This window comes from Acipenser ruthenus, chromosome 4 (genome assembly GCF_902713425.1).
Source record: "Acipenser ruthenus chromosome 4, fAciRut3.2 maternal haplotype, whole genome shotgun sequence".
NCBI lineage: Eukaryota > Metazoa > Chordata > Actinopteri > Acipenseriformes > Acipenseridae > Acipenser > Acipenser ruthenus.
Window position 1 is genome coordinate 11727470 of NC_081192.1, and position 19584 is coordinate 11747053.

Consider the following 19584-nt stretch of genomic DNA (forward strand, 5'->3'; position numbering starts at 1 on the left):
CGGGAGCATGTTATCGTAATTAAACAATTTCTATACATTGTTGCTCCATGCATATGCCTTGGAGTACTTAGGAAAAAAAATATAAAACCACGTTTTATTCCTAGATCTTACATGTTCCCTATGAAGGTCTAGTTTAAAAAATAAACCCCCCGGGTCCTTGCATAATACAATAACTAACGTCAACAAACAACTACCCCCTTTCAAACCCGGTGGACATAATAAGGTAGACTATCCTTAAAAATGAGATAACCAAACACAATTACATATATCACTATGTTGAAGCATTTGTAAAAGAATGAAAATAATTCAAGTAAAATGTGAAGGCTGTGCAAACAAACACAGACACAGGCTCCCCAAAACAAAAAAAACAGCTATGAAAAAACAAATGTCACGTAATTATTGTTATGGCATTCCTCCAAAATAAACCACCTTTCTTCCTATCGCACCACGGATTTCTATAGCAAGAAGTGGTTGTTAAAGATTGGTTTAAACATGACTGTTTTGTCATTTTAACTGTGGATGTGCCCCATGGAATACGTTAGAGTAGTTGGCATCCCAAAAGAACAACCCAGGCTGCAATATAAGCATCTCATGTTGCTACTTCATACGTTTCATATAATACAAAATCTAAAAAATCAATAAGTGGAGTGTGACTATGGTTCTGAACAACAGGTCTGTTTAACCACGCCGTTTTTCGTTGGAGGAGCAGGGACTGCCTGATCATATGACTTGACCTGCGATCAAGTCACGTGCCGCTTTTATCAGGTGTGCTGCGGCGCGAATGTGACGCAGTTCAGAACCTGTAAATGTCTGACAAAGCAGCGCCTATAGGAAATAAAGCAACGCCGAAAAGCAGAAACACACCAAGTACAGCGTCATCGCGAGGAATATAGGTTAAACAAAACCCCAAACGCTGACACACTGTTTTAATACAGAACCAACAAATATATGTGAAGGTACCAGTAAGCCTACTTCAGAAAGTACATGGAGAGAAATCAACAGGAGGAAACGACCAAGGTTTATATGGATTACAGTGGGGCAATCTCCATGGAAAAATTAAAATAAGTCTTATGCCTTTTTCTCACTCTATTTGGGTAGTAGTTTCGGTTTGTGTGTTTCCGAGTAGTTTTCTTTTAGACTGAGAAATTATCGTTCCAATTGCAAATAAACTAATTCATATTAAAATGCTAGAGGTTGTGTTTGTGCCTGAGTTCCAATTTAGTCTTGCGCGACTTACTGATGCCGTACAGCTTTCTAAACCGGGTTTCCGTGAAGTTTTTAGGTTGATTTAAAGCACAGCCTGCCTCATTCCCCCCAGAAAAAAACGACAAGTTGTAGGGTTACACAAACAACAATAATAAAAACATTATAAGTAAGCGCAGTTTACTATCCTTGTATTATCCTGCGTGCGTTTTTTTGACTGCATATATATTTACTACAAACCTATTATACACGTACATATTCGTAAGAGATAAGGACAACACATTCCCAGATAACTTGCTTTTACGACAAAAGAGTCTGCGGTTTGCACTTACCATTTGGTATTTGAAACTGCCAGTAACTAACGCTGTGGCCAATGATCATTTTCAAAACTGGCGCTAAAGCAAACATCGAATCAAGTAAAATATGGATCAGCTAAGATTGAATAATTTGACATTAATGTTAATCGAGCGTGGTGGTAGTAAAAGGGAAGCAAATTAATATGCAAAGAGGGCCCCCCAAAACGTTAACAGCCCCGGGCCCCCATTAAACTTAATCCGGCTCTGCTCGCATGCCATTATCATTGAGTGCCCCGTTAAATTGCAATTGTGCATTTTCCACTCAGTAAATCCTTGTGTACGGAGAAAAATAGTGTCTAAATGACGACTGACCCACTGGACAGTTTAATCTGTAACACTCAACAATAATTATACTTCCGGCTGGATTATTATTATTATTATTATTATTATTATTATTATTATTATTATTATTATTATTATTATTATTATTTATTTCTTAGCAGACGCCCTTATCCAGGGCGACTTACAATTGTTACAAGATATCACATTATTTTTACATACAATTCCCCATTTATACAGGGGTTTTTACTGGAGTAATCTAGGTAAAGTACCTTGCTCAAGGGTACAGCAGCAGTGTCCCCCATCTGGGATTGAACCCACGACCCTCCAGTCAAGAGTCCAGAGCCCCTAACCACTACTCCACACTGCTGCCCTACATTATCATTATTATCATAATCTGGACATTCACAATTATCTATAATTTACAAAGATGCGACAGGTCTTGATTACAGAATATATATATATATATATATATATATATATATATATATATATATATATATATATATATATATATATATATATATATATATATATATATATGAAGCTCACCATTACTAAACAGTGACAGTAATAACCGCTAATTTTGCTGGCAGTATAAGAGGTGCTGGGGTGTGCAAATAGTTTCACACCTGGATGTGCTCACTCGGCCAGGAGTACAGAGAAAGATAGATTTGCCCTGAGTCGCAGCAAAAAATATTCCTCTCTGCTTCTGTTTACATTTCTCAGCCATCGGTATAATAATATACATATACTTTAAAAGACTCCTAAAGGAAATATGGTAAGTTTAAAATATTCTTGCATTTTATTCTATTGTGTTTCAATTTTTATTGCTGTATTTTTTACTACATGATATTGGAATGTTGTACTGAGTGTTAATATATGTGAACATTTTTCTCACACCAGTCAATAAACTGAGAGCAGCCTTAGTTAGTAAACTCACAATATTCGTTCTTTTCTTTTTTATACATTATAGGTCTGTAGGTGCAAATAGGGGCGTTGGATTAGACAGCTACAGTAGAGAAATGTGAATTTAGAGTCGATAAGTATTTTAAAGTATACATGGACAAGAATTAATCTTTCATATGAGGAATTGTGAAACACAAATCTTTTTCTGTATGAAACCTGATTTGTTTTCTAAAGAACGAGTCATTATCTGTGCAAAGTAAGGTTGCATATTTTATATTTTCCAATATAAATGTCGTGAGATAGGGTTTTGAGGTAGGGTTTTATGTGGAATACATTCTAATTCTATACATTTGTTTTGATTAAATGTAGAATATTTTGCCATAAACACAAACTACAATTTGTGTTAACTTCAATTACTGAATTTACTTTCAATATTTGTAAATCGAATTATTTTTCCATTTCGAAATGAAAGTGTAGATAAATTAATCAATAGTGCAGCTTTACCAATATATACAGGTGTGTGTGCGCGTGTGTGTGTGTCTGTGTGTTTGCGCGTGTGTGTGTGTGCGTGTGTGTGTGTGTGTGTGTGCTCGTGTGTGTGTGTGTTTGTGTGTGTGTTACATTATGTATCAAAGACGACTGACCATAGAATACTGTTGAGTTATTTGCCTATAGATGACGCTCTTACTTCAAAGCCTTTCTTTTTTGGTGTCACACAAAGCATTGTACACCCTCAGCGGTAAACAGACCTTCTACTGACAAGTTCGTGTGACAGCTTTAGCAATAAGGATGCCATATCTATCTATCTATCTATCTATCTATCTATCTATCTATCTATCTATCTATCTATCTATCTAACAAGACTTATTTTTATTAATACATAAATGATGCAATAAACGTATATGTATTCCTTAAATATCATCGAGTGATTTGCACAACGAGTAGGTTTAAGTAAATTAAAAACACAGAAGTATAAGAAGTAAGACAGTATAGGCTGTATATTCTTTAGAACACATATTAATTGTTCCGTGTGCCTAATATAACAGTTCAAATATTATGAAAAAAAAATGCCTTAATGTGTCAAAACTAAATTGAAAGAATAAAATCCAGACATTGGCTGTAGCCCTCGTGATCGAATGTACCAAGATCATGTTAAATCCACAATGCATCTTTTTTGTGTATCATTTTAAAAATGCTATTTAATAAATAAAATGTTAATACGTTGAAATTCGCTGGCAGCTGCCATTTATCAAGGCTATTCCAATTTTCCCTTTCAGCATTGTAATTTCAGATAATTTCCTTTACAATTGTAGGACCTTTGTCTCTGCAATTTGTGTATGAATAACAGAATACTTTTTCTCTTTTGTTTCGTCTTTGCTACCTCGGATCCAAATAAAGATGGCTTTTAGTATAAAAAGTGGAAGAAAATTACAGGTAATTATCTTTGACGGTAAAAACGCTGTAATCAGCGGGGCTACATCAAAAATTACCCTAATTATGCCTGCATTTAAGAGAACGGGGGAAAAAAACCTTCTTGTGGATAAAAAACATAAATTGTCCCAAATATCTGCTTCAGATTGGACAGGGCTGCAGCTGGATGCTTTGTTCGGAATTGATCCTGTGGAGTCTGGCATTCAGTATTTCACAGTGAAAGGGAGAACAAGAGAAAAGAAAAACATTTTGTCAATACTGTACTGCAACGAGTGTGCTAGAAAATGACAAGATTGACTGGCCATGGAGCAGCAAAGACCGAGCACGAGATTAGTATAGATAGGAGAACATCAGACAGGTTGGGTAAGTAATCTTTCTTTTGTCCCTAATTAGTTCGATTGTCATTCTTTAAATGGTCGTCGAGCCAGTGGCATTAGGAATCTTTGTTGTGCACGCCTTCATAACAGATCATAAATAACATCGACTTTGCACTTTTCGGACTCTCGGTCCCAAACTGTACGTGTGAATAATCTCATCTCTTCTCAAAATTTGATACATTTTCCTGTAATCACAACCACAGAAACACGATTCAGTCCATTTCAGAGTGACAACGCGATAATGGTTATATAAGCAGAATATATTATTTTATTGTATTGTATTTTTATTGTATTGTATTTTATTGTATTATATAGTAAGCTATATTTTAAACATTAGGTCGGCATGCGTTTTAATAAAATTTAGTCTATCAAGTAGGCTATTATATTTTTTAGAATAGCGATAAAGGCGAATCAGTTATATGGCTGGTTTCACAGACCCCCATTACTTTCCTTATCCTATTAATCTAATTCTGTGAAACCAGGCGACAGTTATTTATTTATTTTTAAGTTAGGCCTACTGGTAACTGAGAACCTATACACGCTGATAACAAGTCCTTAACTTTTATAACCCTAGGGTAGGGATTAACCAACCACCACTTTTTGTTCGGTAACCTTTTAAGTTAAAAATAAATAAATAAACGTACAATATTTATTTAAAATAATGCAAAGGTTCAAGAGTAGGGCCCATTATTCCTAACGCAACAATGTTCTCAAAATTAAAAAGAAAGAAATGAAATAACATTTTACAGTGCATCGTAAATTAATACCAAAATACAAGACACCTGGGCGTTTTGTGATTTTCTTTTTACTCCATATATGAAAGATGACATAAAACATAAAAATTATGTACAACTAAAATTCAACAATATATACATACAAATTGTTTGTAAAATGCTTCCGTGTTGTATACCTAATCCATCCATGCTCATCTCCGAAGAATACACTTTCAAGTTTATGTTCCTGCTGATTTTCAGGATCTTTATTATCGTGTCTTCACGTGACAGGCTCAATCTTCTTTTAATTGTTCTTGTCATTCAGACATACAATTGTAGCAAAGTCTGTTAGTCTATTTGGCATTCAGAGAAAACTTGGGGTTAAGTTCACACTGATAAACAAGAAGTCCCATTTCTCAAATGGGGATCCATTTGGATTTACTATGGTCTCAAACAGAAGATGTGGAGTTGCCATTGAAATACCGTACAGGTGCTCCACCTAACCCGTTCAAATGTATAGGTTGCGGCACAATGTGACTTGCTTATGTTAAAGATGTCAGAAATTAATGTACTTCAGATGTTTTGGTTTATGGGTCTTATATCATTTTAACCAAGTATTGTACATTTAATTTCTCCTATATGAAAGGGTTATTGTCCGAAATCAAACGCGTTTTATAGTTACTAATCCAAAAGACATCACATCATTTGTCTCTGCATTGTATCTTGGTGTTGCGAAGAGTACCAGTGAGAATAGCCGGGCATGTAGCTGTTAGGGGGCATGTTGACTCCTTTAGTGGTAGCAGAAACGTCCCAGATAGGCGGGATGGTAGGTGACCTGGGTGAAAGGGCAATTGATCCTGGCAAAGGGTCGCTGTCATGTGGATTAATACCCTGTTTCAGCAACTTCTTAAATTTTGATCGTTTATTTTGGAACCATATCTTCACCTGCAATTAGAACACATTAAGCACATTCTGATTATATAGATATGTATATAGATATGTATGTATATATATATATATATATATATATATATATATATATATATATATATATATATATATATACTCATGCATTCTATATAGATATGTATATAGATATATATATAGATATGTATATATATATATATATACTCATGCATTCTATATAGATATGTATAGATATGTATATAGATATATATACTCATGCATTCTCTTATATTGCACACAGTTATGTTTGCATCATAGCGATTATAGTCTACTGTAATTTGGTAAATATAACTTACACATATTCGTAATGCATATATCACTTTATATCAATTATATTTATCAAATATCCATATCAATATATCTGTGGACACTTTTTCTAAAAAACAAATACACAGTCCAAATATATCACCAATATAACGTGTCAGTACTTTGCCTGTTACATTTGAATTCTATGACTTTGACATTGGAGTTTGCATAAGATACATTGTATAGCAAACTAATGTAATAAAAATATCACCATAACAATAGGCTAAAATGCCGGTATTACTACTACTACTACTACTACTACTACTACTACTACTACTACTACTACTACTACTACTACTAATTATTATTATTATTATTATTATTATTATTATTATTATTATTAGATTAATAGGTGTGTGTCTTTACCTGTGTCTGGGTCAGTCCAAGAGAAGCTGCTAGCTCCGCTCTTTCAGGCAAGGCCAGGTACTGGGTTTGTTGAAAGCGATGATTTAAAGCCTGAAGCTGAAGACTCGAATAAATCGTTCTCGGCTTTCGGATCTTCTTTCCCTTTCCGTTAAAACGAATTTCTCCATTTTCAATCACTGTCGTTTTCTGCTGTTCTACACAGTAAAAGTGGAAAATATGATTATTATTATTATTATTATTATTATTATTATTATTATTATTATTATTATTATTATTATTATTATTATGATTATTATTATTATTATTATTATTATGATTATTATTATTATTAATTAGTAGATTTGTGTTTTTCTTTTGTTTTTCTTTTTTAAACAATACTACTAAAGTCATAACTCAATGTAAAAACAATGTATCTATGGGAAAGCACTCAAAGACGTTGACGTTTGTGATGCCAATCCCATAATTTAGGGATTACTAATTAGTCTTAAGTAAGTGAATTACACAATAAACCAGAAGTGTAATATTAGCTCTATTCAAAGTTAACGTGAATTTAATTGTATCACGATTGCATTGCCATTTTTGCAAAATCCTCTGCAATGACAACTCTAAGCAGGTCAATTAAATGCTAATTACATATATATATATATATATATATATATATATATATATATATATATATATATATATATATATATATATATATATTAAGACACGGTCATTTAACATGTTACAACAGGACATTTCAAAGTGGGAATACATAATGCTGATATGTTTAAAACGGAACACAATACAAGAGCATACGTTATTAACTAAAAACAGATTATTCAGGCAACTGAAATGTTAAAAAAAAAAAAGAAAGAACTACATTTTTAAACATCAGCCGATTGTGGATTTTTTGCGTTTTAAAGAGAAGTGAAAAAGCGAAGCAATGCAAATACATTTGATCTTACCTGTGTCGTCTAACCGTGTCTGGCTGGCAGTACTGTTGTTGTGGTAAGACGGCAGGTAGGGGCTGTGGTGGGAATGACTCACGTAGGGGTAAGGTAGCGATCTGTTGTAAGAATTCGTACCAGAATACGGGGAGCTATCGTGCTGGTGGTGAGAATGAGACCCAGAGTGCAGGCAGTGAAGCGGGTAGTGGCTGGCTGCCATGGACGGGGAGCTCTGCTGTGAGTGGGACTGCTGACCAAACTCCATGAAAGCAGACTTGGACGAGTCCTGGGCTTCCAGACCGTCAGCCATCGTAGTCATGGTCATCATCAAATGTTTCAGCTTCGAGAGCACTTACCGTCACTCTATTCCAAATAGCTTCTCTAATTTTCTTCCTTTCTTTTGCAGAGAAGAGATGCTATGGCATTTTTAATTCCAAAAATCAATGGATATTTTGCTTCTAAAATTCCAACTTGTTTTGGCAGAAGATAAGCTGGAGTTAAGGCAGAGATTTTAAGGTGGATTCTGTTAAAATTGAGCGTCTGCGTTCAGACTTGATGCAGACGCAACAAGTCGAATGGTTTGTCTCCAAAGGGCAGCGCCTTCCGATTGGTCATTCAACCCCGACGTCATCAACACTAAGCTTCTACCGGAGACTCCACAGTGTGTTAACCTAACCAGCTCCCATCGTAGGCTACCTAAAGCTAGATTTAAAGAAAAAATAAATAAATACATACATTATTGTATTAAACCATAGAGGATAAAAATGTTATAGATAAAATATTGTGACATAATGAGTGCCGCATAGTTGGAGAATTTGATTATACCATTATATTTATTTTCTTGCTGCAAATACGTGATTCTGTTTTTTAATAATGCATCGCGACTGTGCAACAATATTGTTTTAAAAGGAATGCCGTACAATAGCCTACAAACGGACCACATTCAGATACAGAATATATTAGCCTCTGAACAAATGACTCATCAATATCTGCAAGAAACGTTTAGTACATCTGCATGTCATAACATTCAGACTTAAAGAAATTAGAAAGCTTCATGAAGTGCTAATTCATGCAACATATGTGAAAGTCTAAATGAACCTAACACGTGTCACCAGAGTGGATCTTTGAAGAACTGTCAGCATTTTTCCCTATTGAAAGCAGAAGCGAATATATGCAAATTACATGTGCGGTTAGCGATTTGGCAAATATTGATCACAATATAAACGATCAATCCAAAGTACCTTCGCCCTTTAATAGTCTCTGAATTCATATTTCAGAGGATTTTATTTTATTGTCAACACAATTATTTTAAAAAAATAATGCCGTTTTCATTTATTTTTAAATGGTGGGAAGAGGTAATGGTTGCAATCAGGGATAGACAAATCTCCCTGATTAACTGCCGCATTTTATTCAAATTGCTGCTATAAAATTCAGAACAATTCGCCTGTAACGATTATGGACTGAGTTTATTTTGGGAGGTGGAATACATTGGATAAAGCATAAATTATCCTCTAATTATACACTAGTGTCGCTTCAATTATCCTCTTATCAAAAATGGTTGTTTAAATGCAGCGTTTAGTTTCAATTTTCTCCCCTTCTACAAGAACTTCATACCTTGCTATTATTATTAGGGTTATTATTTACTGAGGGATTTAAAACTGCACAGCTAGCCAGGACAACCATTTCCCAAGACGGACTAAAGCGAAAGCATTGAAACTGTAACAACAAAAAAGCGTTAAGTCTTAATTTTGAAAACATTTTCTTTTTTTCTTTTATCTCCCAAGCAAAAGGGAGAAAATAGGATATCATTTGGATCTGTTTGGGAGACTACCGAATAAGGTAGGTCTATAAGGATTTCTGATTATGATACAGTATATATATATATATATATATATATATATATATATATATATATATATATATATATATATATATATATATATATATATAGTCTATTTCATTTTTTTATTTGCCTATATTAAAATAAATAACAAACACAATACTTACATGTAAGGCTGACCTTTAACGTCGTGTTTTTTCTTCAAGTCCTGTATAAAAATAACACCTTTTGCAATAAATATGCAGTCGAGACGATAGCATGCATTGCCGGTCTGTGTATTGTTGACTAAACTTTGGACTGTCGTTCTTGTGTGGAAAAAATATCAAACGAGATGATTTGTTAAGATTTCTGGCCAGCCTGTTGAGTCGGTTCACTAACTCTGAATAGAGTTTAGAGAGTCAGGCATGCTCTCCTGCTTTAACACGCGAGAGAGAAACCAGATCCACTTGTACTTATCGACACCGAATGAACCTGACAGAAAAAGCTTTTGTAGTTTGTTTTTATTTTAATACTCGCCTGATTGAGCAATCATTGGCAGCACTATTATTTTATTAATAGTTTTATGTACTTGTTTGTTTGCTTTAAACAGCTGAATGGGTGCCGTTTCCCAAAAGCTATGCCAACCAAACCATAAGACCATTGTAAGATCAACGTTTTGAAACTACAGTGTTTCCCGACAGCAACGTAACTCCAGCAGCTCATGAATTTGAGTTCACTAGTGGTCTGAGGTGATGGTGAAATGTTCGTGGAGGTATTTACGTTTTAAAAACAATATATTATACTACTTTTTTCTTTAATCATTGTGGATCTAACTTTGTGCAATCGACGTGCATTCCAATTGAATGAATAAAAACTAATTGATTAGTGTTGCAAGTATGATTCGTTTTGTTTACTGTTTACTGTGGGTGTGTAAATCAAATTATTTTGTGTAGACGGTACTTGTATGCTTTACTGACTGTCAGCAATGGTGAGTCCTGGGGCTGCTTCATTGGTTATGGGACCACTGGGGTTTGACTGGAACTCTGCAAAAGAAAGAGGGAGTGAGTGGTGCAGGGGCAGAACATATGTACATGTTTTATTGCACACACACACACACACACGCGCGCGCGCGCACGCTAGAAAAATCCTGCCATTTTTTGCAGATGTCTTTTCATTCTCTTGGAGAGCCAGTATTTGAGGCGTTCATTTCCTGAGCAATATCTGCCTGTTGATTTTTGTTTGATTTATAACACTGTTTTTCAATTAGACAGATAAATTCGCCTTATTTGCTTGTATTTATATTCCATATTTTGTAAATATATTTTTAAAGATTATTTTGCCACCATCTTCAAACACTTTTTTTTTCTTTTGGCTTTTTGTTTTCAAAAGCAAACAGTCGTTTAGGCCACTTATACGTGTTTCAAACGTGCCTACGCCCTGAAGTGAGAATCAGACACCAATATATGCACTTCAGGATAATTAAGTTGAAGTTTCACGTTGGGTTTTGGGAAACGCACATGAAGATCATGAATCGTAGGAATCATCTTCAAACACCAAGTACTGCTGACTGCTGTTATCGGGAAACTGCCCCCAGGTCGTTTGATTGCTTGTGAACATGAGGGCAGTGAAAGCGACTCGTCCTGTAGCGACGTTAGTCTTTTTCAATAGAAGTGAAAACAACATTGCATGTTTTTACCAGTGACATATACGTTAATACTGTAATACTTTAGATGTGATTCTAACATATTCTTTGTCAAAGTAGGTTGTCATTTGGTTAAGCATTCATTATAGAAAACATTTTTAAATCAACCAACCTGAACCTTTTTTATTGTGATAATTAACATTTATTTAATTTAATTAATTAACAAGATTCGGTTTATAGTTTGCTCATCATTATATATAAATGATGCAAAATGAGCAATGTACCGTACCCCTTCCCCTCCTCCTTCTCGTTAGAAAGCTATAGTGTTTTTTTTTTCTAGTCATACCTTTCAATAGGGTTATATAACTAAGTAAATCAAAGGACGCTGTGTCTTTACATACCCCAAGGGTTTGTATTCTTAATGTAGGGTTTGCTATAGCCAGAAGATAGCTATCGTCTAGTTAATGACTGCCCGTCTCCCCCTTTAGAGTAACTATGAGAAGGTACCTATTGTTAGAATAAAGGCATTTTATGGTACGGTGTCCCCCCCGAGAAAACCAATGGACCATGATTTACTTTTAGAAGTTTAAACATGGCTTTCATGCAGGTATCTGGAAGCTGGCATATAAAATTAGAACGGCAGGTGCGTGCTTGCAGTAATGTTACGGATACAGAGGCAGGCTATCATTTAGAAAAGTGCTTTGTGTTTATTATACAGGGTTTTTTAAAAAAAAAATAACTTTGCGAAAGATACATCTCTTGGGGGGAAACGAATTATTAAAGGACAATGTGTAAATGAACACGCTATTAGTGTCCAGTCATTAGTTTTCATTTAGCTAAAGTATTTCTGCAGATTAGGTTAAATTATGTTCTCTTTAGCAAATTGTCTTGTATATACGTTTAATATGCCTACTAATTAAAAGTAATGGAAAATAAAAAATGCTCTGGAATTCATCAAACGTCAACTGCAGGAGAAATATCAAACAAATGTCACAAATGCAGTGATGGCGAAACGAGCGATAACAGACTCCAGGTGGAAGAAATCTATTAATACAATAAAGCGTACGTGTATTTAAATTAAGTAGGCAACATTTAAGCATGCAGTAATTTCAATGTTTTTAAATTTTAAATGCCCAAATACAGGTCAGGCATTATTTAAACGTAATTCCATAAATATCAGTGAGCAGAAATATGTTGCTTTTCCAGCGCACAGCAAAATAAACCTCCATTTTCCATTCGGCGATCTTGCAACCAAAGTATATACATTACATAAACGATTCAATACTCGTAATAATTTGTAGTTTGTGAAGTTTAAACAGCCATACTTTAAAACAGCTCTTATTGGGAGGCGATAGAAGTAAACATAGAGGTGCATGGTTTTATAAATAAATAGTTGTACTCTAAGGGAATACAGTAGAAAATAAAAATAAAATAAAAATAATTAAATAATAGTTCTTTTTAAGTCTGTTTTTCAAGAACGTCATACACAGTAAAACAAACAAAAAATATTATTCTTACGCAAACTATTTTAAACACATTTTGGTGTTTAGTTTATTTGTTTTCCAATATATTTTAGACACACAAACCACATCGGTGTATTATATAAATGCTAAAATATGTTGCATAAAATTCATATAAAATTGCATACTTAAAATATACTTTGTAAAAAAAAACTGTAATATAGTGTCATAAATTAGGCTATACACTGGCAACTTTTTCTTTTTTTTTTTTTTTAAACATAACTATATGGGGTTTTCTTGAAAGCCTCTCTGACTGTCCCTTGACTGGCTTATTTAGCGTGAGTAAGACTTAAAAAAAATGGAAACTACCCTCTGATCTTTGAATGCACACAAACCTCACAATATTACACGGCTAAATATAATGTGTGGACCAGTGTATACCGACGTTTGTATAGATTCAGCACACCCGTTTCATAAGTTTCAACTTATAAACTTTATAAGTTTAAAACTAATGTTATATATATATATATATATATATATATATATATATATATATATATATATATATATATATATATATATATATAGATTCTTTATTCGTTTTAAATACTCTTTGCTTATTTTTTTTTATCGATGTACTATATGTGGATTGGTTTATCTCACCGTTGCATTTGCACGAAGTCCTTGCTTTAATATGTGTATAGCATTGCTAACACACAACCAATTATTTGAAACATGTTTTTTATGTGTTTTTAAAAAAGCAATGATTGTCAATTTAATTTGACGGGAGGAAAGTTATGATCAAATATTTGTTTATAACGTTAATATTAGGGTATCGCACACTAATATTTAATATATCGTTGAATCCCATGACTTTGTCACATTTTAAATTGTTTATAATACATTTGGCCATTTATATTACAGGCTTTCCCGGCATCTGTTAAATACATTTGAAATTTGACATACAGTATTACGCAAAACACATTCACTACTATGTTTCTTCCAAGAATCTGACAGTTTGTGGTTATTCTCTTTGCAATTATTTACAGGGTTGCATGGGAAGCCACGCCACCTCCTTGAATCTGGGACTGGGGAGTTGTTTGAGCGTGAAAGCCTGCCAGTCCGGTCTAAAAGTGAAAAGTAACTTATTAGGGCTACTGGAGTTCAAACCCACCAGGCGTCGATGGCTTCCCATCCCGATAGTGAAGGAAGTGCAAGAAATATGACTGCCGATGGATCACACACACAGCTTTCAATATTGCAACATGGGTCAACCTAATAGGCCTACACAATTCAGAAGAAAGAGGATCCGCAGAGAGCTAGCCTATGTCTCTTGCGTAGTCTATATTAGTAAAAAAAAAAAAACATATTAGATGTAATTAAAATCTTGCATGGGTATTAACCCAAACGCGCCACCCAGCATGAGTGTTAATTGTAAAGTTTCGACTGAAAACAAAAATGCGTGCAAGTCTGTGGAGTTCTTCTATTGTGAGATATCACGGTTCAGCGCGTAGAACTTAAATAGCTTATATTAATGCCGTAGAATACAAAACACATATCTCTTTTAAACTGGCACATGAATTATTTTGTTTCAAATAACATATCAGGGCCCCGATTCAGATGCTTTGTTTTTTAGCCTGTCTTGTTATCTAGCGTTGCTCAAACTACTCGGTCGTATTCCACCAACACCAATTTACATGGCGTAGGCCCTATAAATAGGACAGGAGGACCACAGTCATTTCCCTAATTGAACTTTGAGAAACATGTCTGCTGTAATTTATACTGTGTATATAAGACATAGGCTGAGACAATGACCGACTACCGACGGAAGATATGTGCGCAGTGTCTGACATGATTTCTGATCAAGGGAGAATATGTAACACGTCCCTAATATTCCAACGGCCCTCTCTGTCTTGCGGAGAGTGTGTACCAGGGTGAGGGTGGCTCCGCCTGTGTTTTCGCATTCACATCTCCACTTTTTTTGTTTTGTTTGGAGGGGTGGGTGTCAAGCTGCTGTAACCTGTCGACTTTTTTTTTTTTTAAGCTTGATCCCATGTTATGACCCGCTAGCAGCATTTCTTTTATTTGCAATTGCAGTCCTTTTCATCCCTCTTTGAGGAAAACCTTCCACGGTTGTTAATTAAAAAAAATAAAATTACCTTATTAATGTGTAGTTCCTCCAAGTAGGCCTATATGTAAGCTATAGCTTTGCTGTAATGTGTTCTTTTTGCTGCTGTTTAGGCAGATGTCACTACTGATTTTCCTGTCCGGTCTGTCTCCTAACATAACCTGTTTACTTGCATCTGTCACCCAGCAACCCTGCTTTATCAAAAGCAATGTGAAATCGCGTAGCCGACCCGCAGGACACCGGGTGCTGACCCGGGTATGTTCCGACCCGGGTAGAGCATGCCTGTGTAAAGGGGGTTCTTTCTCGTATAACACTAATGATTAGGCAAATGTGATTTCCAAGACCATTTAAAAATACATTCCTTTCCTTGTGTTGCGTCATGTATTTTCAGACTTGGGGATACAATTTGCTAGCATGCCTGTCATATTGAAAGACACCAACTACGATTCGACTGGAATATGATATTGATAACTGATCGAAATAGCAGGTGATAACTGGTCGAAAGGCCTATTTGAACTTACGATCTCACAACAATGTATAGAAACGAACCAGCTCTACAATAAAAACCATAACCATGGTGATACAACTTAATAATATAATTATCTACAATTCTGTTTTTATTTTAATGACTGTTAGATTGTAATTTTGTCCTTGCGGTTATCTCTACCATGGGTTGACAAATTGTGCACACAAATGCGCTGTATTTATTTTATTTGTTAGTTTGCTTGATAGTGTAATTTAATGACATGTGAACGTGCAATATGTTTATTTCTGATGTTTCTGCTTGGATTGGCATTAAAAGCCAAGTTAAAATGGTATACTATAGGTTAGGTAAGGTGGTCTAACCATAAACGAGTTTCTTCTCAGTTGTTATTTTAACTCCAGTAAACATTCGTGGTCCCAAAATATATATTGATTGGACAACGTATATTATTTATGTAAAGAGATGTGTTGGCCATTTTTGTTACGCATCTGGAAGATAGACATTGCTTCTTTTTGTCATTGTTTTGTTTACCGTCTTTACATACTGCATATTTATTTCTTAGCAGACGCCCTTATCCAGAGCGACTTACAAGATATCACACATTATACAGATATCACTTTTTTTTTTTTTTTTTTTTTTACATACAATTACCCATTTATACAGTTGGGTTTTTACTGGAGCAATCTAGGTAAAGTACCTTGCTCAAGGGTACAGCAGTGTCCTCCACCTGGGATTGAACCCACGACCCTCTGGTCAAGAGTCCAGAGCCCTACCACTACTCCACACTGCAAAGACTAAAGGTTTTTAGCAATGACGTGGGGAGGTTAAGACGCATTTTAAACTGCTGCTTTGCTTTTTTTTAGAGATGCAAAATTGATCACAAATCAGTGGTAGAAAACGAGTTTCATGTCTGCTACTTGGATAACTCACTGAACAACAACCATTGAAGAAACATAATGGAAGAGCAACAAGAGGCTTCATGTTGATGGTAATGTGCCTTTTAATTAATAAAACATTAACGTGTATGATTAAGAAAATCAATTATATACCGCCTTATTATTATTATTATTATTATTATTATTATTATTATTATTATTATTATTATTATTATTATTATTATTATTATTATTATTAATCTGTAAAAAAACAAAAAACAAAAAAAAACACCTGTAACCCTTAATATACAGTGTAAGCAATGGTATATATGGCTGATGCTGCTAAACAACAACAAAAAAAACCCCGGCATGTAACAATGAGGTATCCACGGCTATAATAGCACCAATTTTTTTTAAAGCTAATTTTAATAGGAAACGTTTCTGTCATTCAAATGTTTTATTTTGTGGTTACGTATTGTGTATCCTAGGATTAACCTAATGATCTAGTTTGTGTCATATGAAAGCGTATCCATATCTTACAGTAAAACAATCAAAAGAACAACAGTTAAAGCCCAACGCATTTTAGTCGCCTGAGGTAAACTATGTACGGAAATGTTGGAAGTCTTACTATTTTTATACTTATAATAATTGGAATTGTTCTAGCCAGGTTCACCCTCTTTTAAACGAGCAGCAGTTGACTTCACAGCTGTGCAGAATCGAATATTCTTGCCTCATCAATGCTGGGAGTTTATCTTCCCACGCGCCTTTGGAGGGGGTGTTCGGGATTGATGTTTTATTTTTACCTTTTGTAAAACGAGTACTCACATCATTTCTTTCTCTTTTGTTTTCCATTGTTGGTCACTCCAAAAGAATAGACATAAATATGGTAATTGTAGGCATTAGGAAAAATAATGACAGCAATATACGTCTAATTATACGCGTTAAACAAAAATGCATTATGTTCACGATATATGGTATTATTATTATTATTATTATTATTATTATTATTATTATTATTATTAGTATAGTAGTAGTAGTAGTGGTAGTATTCGTAGTTACTGTCAATTATCATTGTATGTCACAAGTGTCTGGGATCCGGACACGGTAATGTTAACGTGTCCTATGTGATAAAAGGGGTTGTAGGATGGTGATAACGATCTAATACCGTTTGGACAGGTTTAATCAGACAGTAGGCACATGACATATGGTTCAATCTTGAAAACATAGATATTTTAAGATGCATGTTTGTGTGTGTATGCGTGCTTCATTGTGTGTGTGTGTGTGTATATATACCATTTATTATAGGCTGTGGTTTTAATTTCTGAACCAAACTAAGATATTTACTGTAGTAAAAATGTAAATGCTTGCTGCATCTAACATGTTGAAGAAATGAAAATATTGTGTACAGATTTTTTTTCTTTTTCTTAGCTTTGAGACATTATTAGCTCTGACAGCATGCGGCTCAGGTTTTTAGGAGAGGATTTTGTAAAGAGATGACAGACAGGAAGGGCAGCAATCATGGGCTTCTTGGGCTAAACCTTTTTTTTTTTTTGCCAGAATGTGCTGTTCGATGCCATTTATCCTTGATGATAGAAAATTGCTCTGTTGCCAGGACACTGCTGCTGAAATAGAGGGCAAGAGCAACATTTCCATTTTCCAGTTTGAAGACCATTCAAAAGAATTAGGAAAATGAAAAATCCAGCGGTAAACAAAGGGAACTAAACACATTCTTATAATGCGCCTTTTTTCATTTTTCATTTTTCATTTTTTTTGTGTTTCCTAATGCCATGGATTGTAGTCAGCTCTTTGAAATAAGAGGACTGTGGAACTCTTCCATGACCCCTAGCTATTCTGAAATTACCTCAATAGACTAGTCCTAAAATATAAACCAGAAAAGTGTACATAAAGCCCCTGTAACATAACCTACAGTTCACAATTTCATCAAATGACATATTATGACACTAAGACTATTTTAGTATGGTCTATTGTATTTTAAAAGATTAATAAAACATACTCATTTTCTGTGTACAGATCCCATATGTTTATTGAAAAATACAAATAATCAATAGTCCACCTTCTCTCTGTAGGACTTAACTTACCAGTAGGTAACATTAACAGTGTGCCACTAGCTGTTCTCTTGGACAATGGTATCATGTAGAAAACAGAAAGTACTGATTAGAGGAGAACCCTTAAAATGGAGCGAGGTAACCAGTGGAGTACCACAGGGATCAGTATTAGGTCCTCTGCTATTCCTAATCTACATTAATGACTTAGATTCTGGTATAGTAAGCAAACTTGTTAAATTTGCAGACGACATAAAAATAGAAGGTGTGGCAAACACCGTTGTAGCAGCAAAGGTCATTCAAAATGTTTTAGACATCATTCAGAACTGGGCAGACACATAGCAAATTACATTTAATAGAGAAAAGTGTAAAGTATTGCGCACAGGCAATACAAATGTGCATTATAAATATCATATGGGAGATAGTGAAATTGAAGAAGGAATCTGTGAATAACACCTAGGAGTTTAGGTTGACTCAGAAATGTCTTCATCCAACAAGATGCTTGGATATATAGTGACAAATGTTGAATTTAAATCAAGGGAATTAATGTTAAAACTTTACAATGCATTAGTAAGACCTCATCTAGAATATTGTGTTCAGTTCTGGTAACCTCACTACAAAAAGGATATTGCTGCCCTAGAAAGAGCGACCAGAATTATTCTGCGTTTAAAAGGCATGTCCTATGCAGACAGGCTTAAAGAACTGCATCTATTCAGTCTTGAACAAAGAAGACTACGCAGCAATCTGATTCAAGCATTCAAAATTCTAAAAGGTATTGACAGTGTCGACCTAAGGGACTTTTTCGACCTGAAAAAAGAAACAAGGACCAGGGGTCACAAATGGAGATTAGATAAACGGGCATTCAGAACAGAAAATAGGAGGCAGCTTTTTACAGAGATTTGTGAGAGTCTGGAACCAACTCCCCAGTAATGTTGTTGAAGCTGACACCCTGGGGTCCTTCAAGAAGCTCCTTGATGAGAGTCTGGGGTCAATAAGCTACTAACAACCAAACAAGCAAGATGGGCCGAATGGCCTCCTCTTGTTTGTAAACTTTCTTATGTTCTTATGTTTTTATATTACAATGACTGTTTAAAAGCTTATACCATATTGTTATTTCTGTTTGCGATGTGCTTCTTTTACTTGTGTAGGCTACATATTGTTTCATAGTGGAATTAGGATACAGTGCAAAGTGTTTGTGATCTATAGCATATAATGGTTCCCAAAAAGCTTTTTACAATTAAGTAAATGCAGAAATATCCGACATACACACTGTGG

General features: G+C 34.6%; 1 protein-coding gene and 1 long non-coding RNA gene across 8 annotated transcripts in view; one reads left to right on the forward strand and one right to left on the reverse strand.

Moving 5' to 3' along the window:
* Positions 1-2479: 2479 nt before the first annotated feature.
* Positions 2480-19584, forward strand: part of LOC117399313 (uncharacterized) — a 38454-nt gene continuing 21349 nt past the window's right edge. For 4 of the 7 annotated variants that reach the window (XR_009328395.1, XR_009328398.1, XR_009328397.1 and 1 more), the window contains exons 1-2: positions 8534-9677; positions 16235-16359. This is a non-coding gene — a long non-coding RNA (uncharacterized LOC117399313). Of the gene's footprint in view, positions 2620-4145; positions 4182-4323; positions 4542-8533; positions 9678-16234; positions 16360-17803; positions 17951-19584 lie in introns of those variants that run through there. The other 3 variants (XR_009328393.1, XR_009328396.1, XR_009328394.1) reach the window with 3 other exon arrangements.
* On the reverse strand, positions 5361-8177 carry LOC117399312 (homeobox protein Dlx6a). Its single transcript, XM_034920597.2, has 3 exons — positions 7857-8177; positions 6907-7100; positions 5361-6213 (listed from the first exon to the last, which is right to left on the reverse strand). The coding sequence occupies exons 1-3, from the start codon at positions 8164-8166 to the stop codon at positions 5965-5967; spliced, it is 753 nt and encodes a 250-aa protein (XP_034776488.1). The 5' UTR covers positions 8167-8177; the 3' UTR covers positions 5361-5964.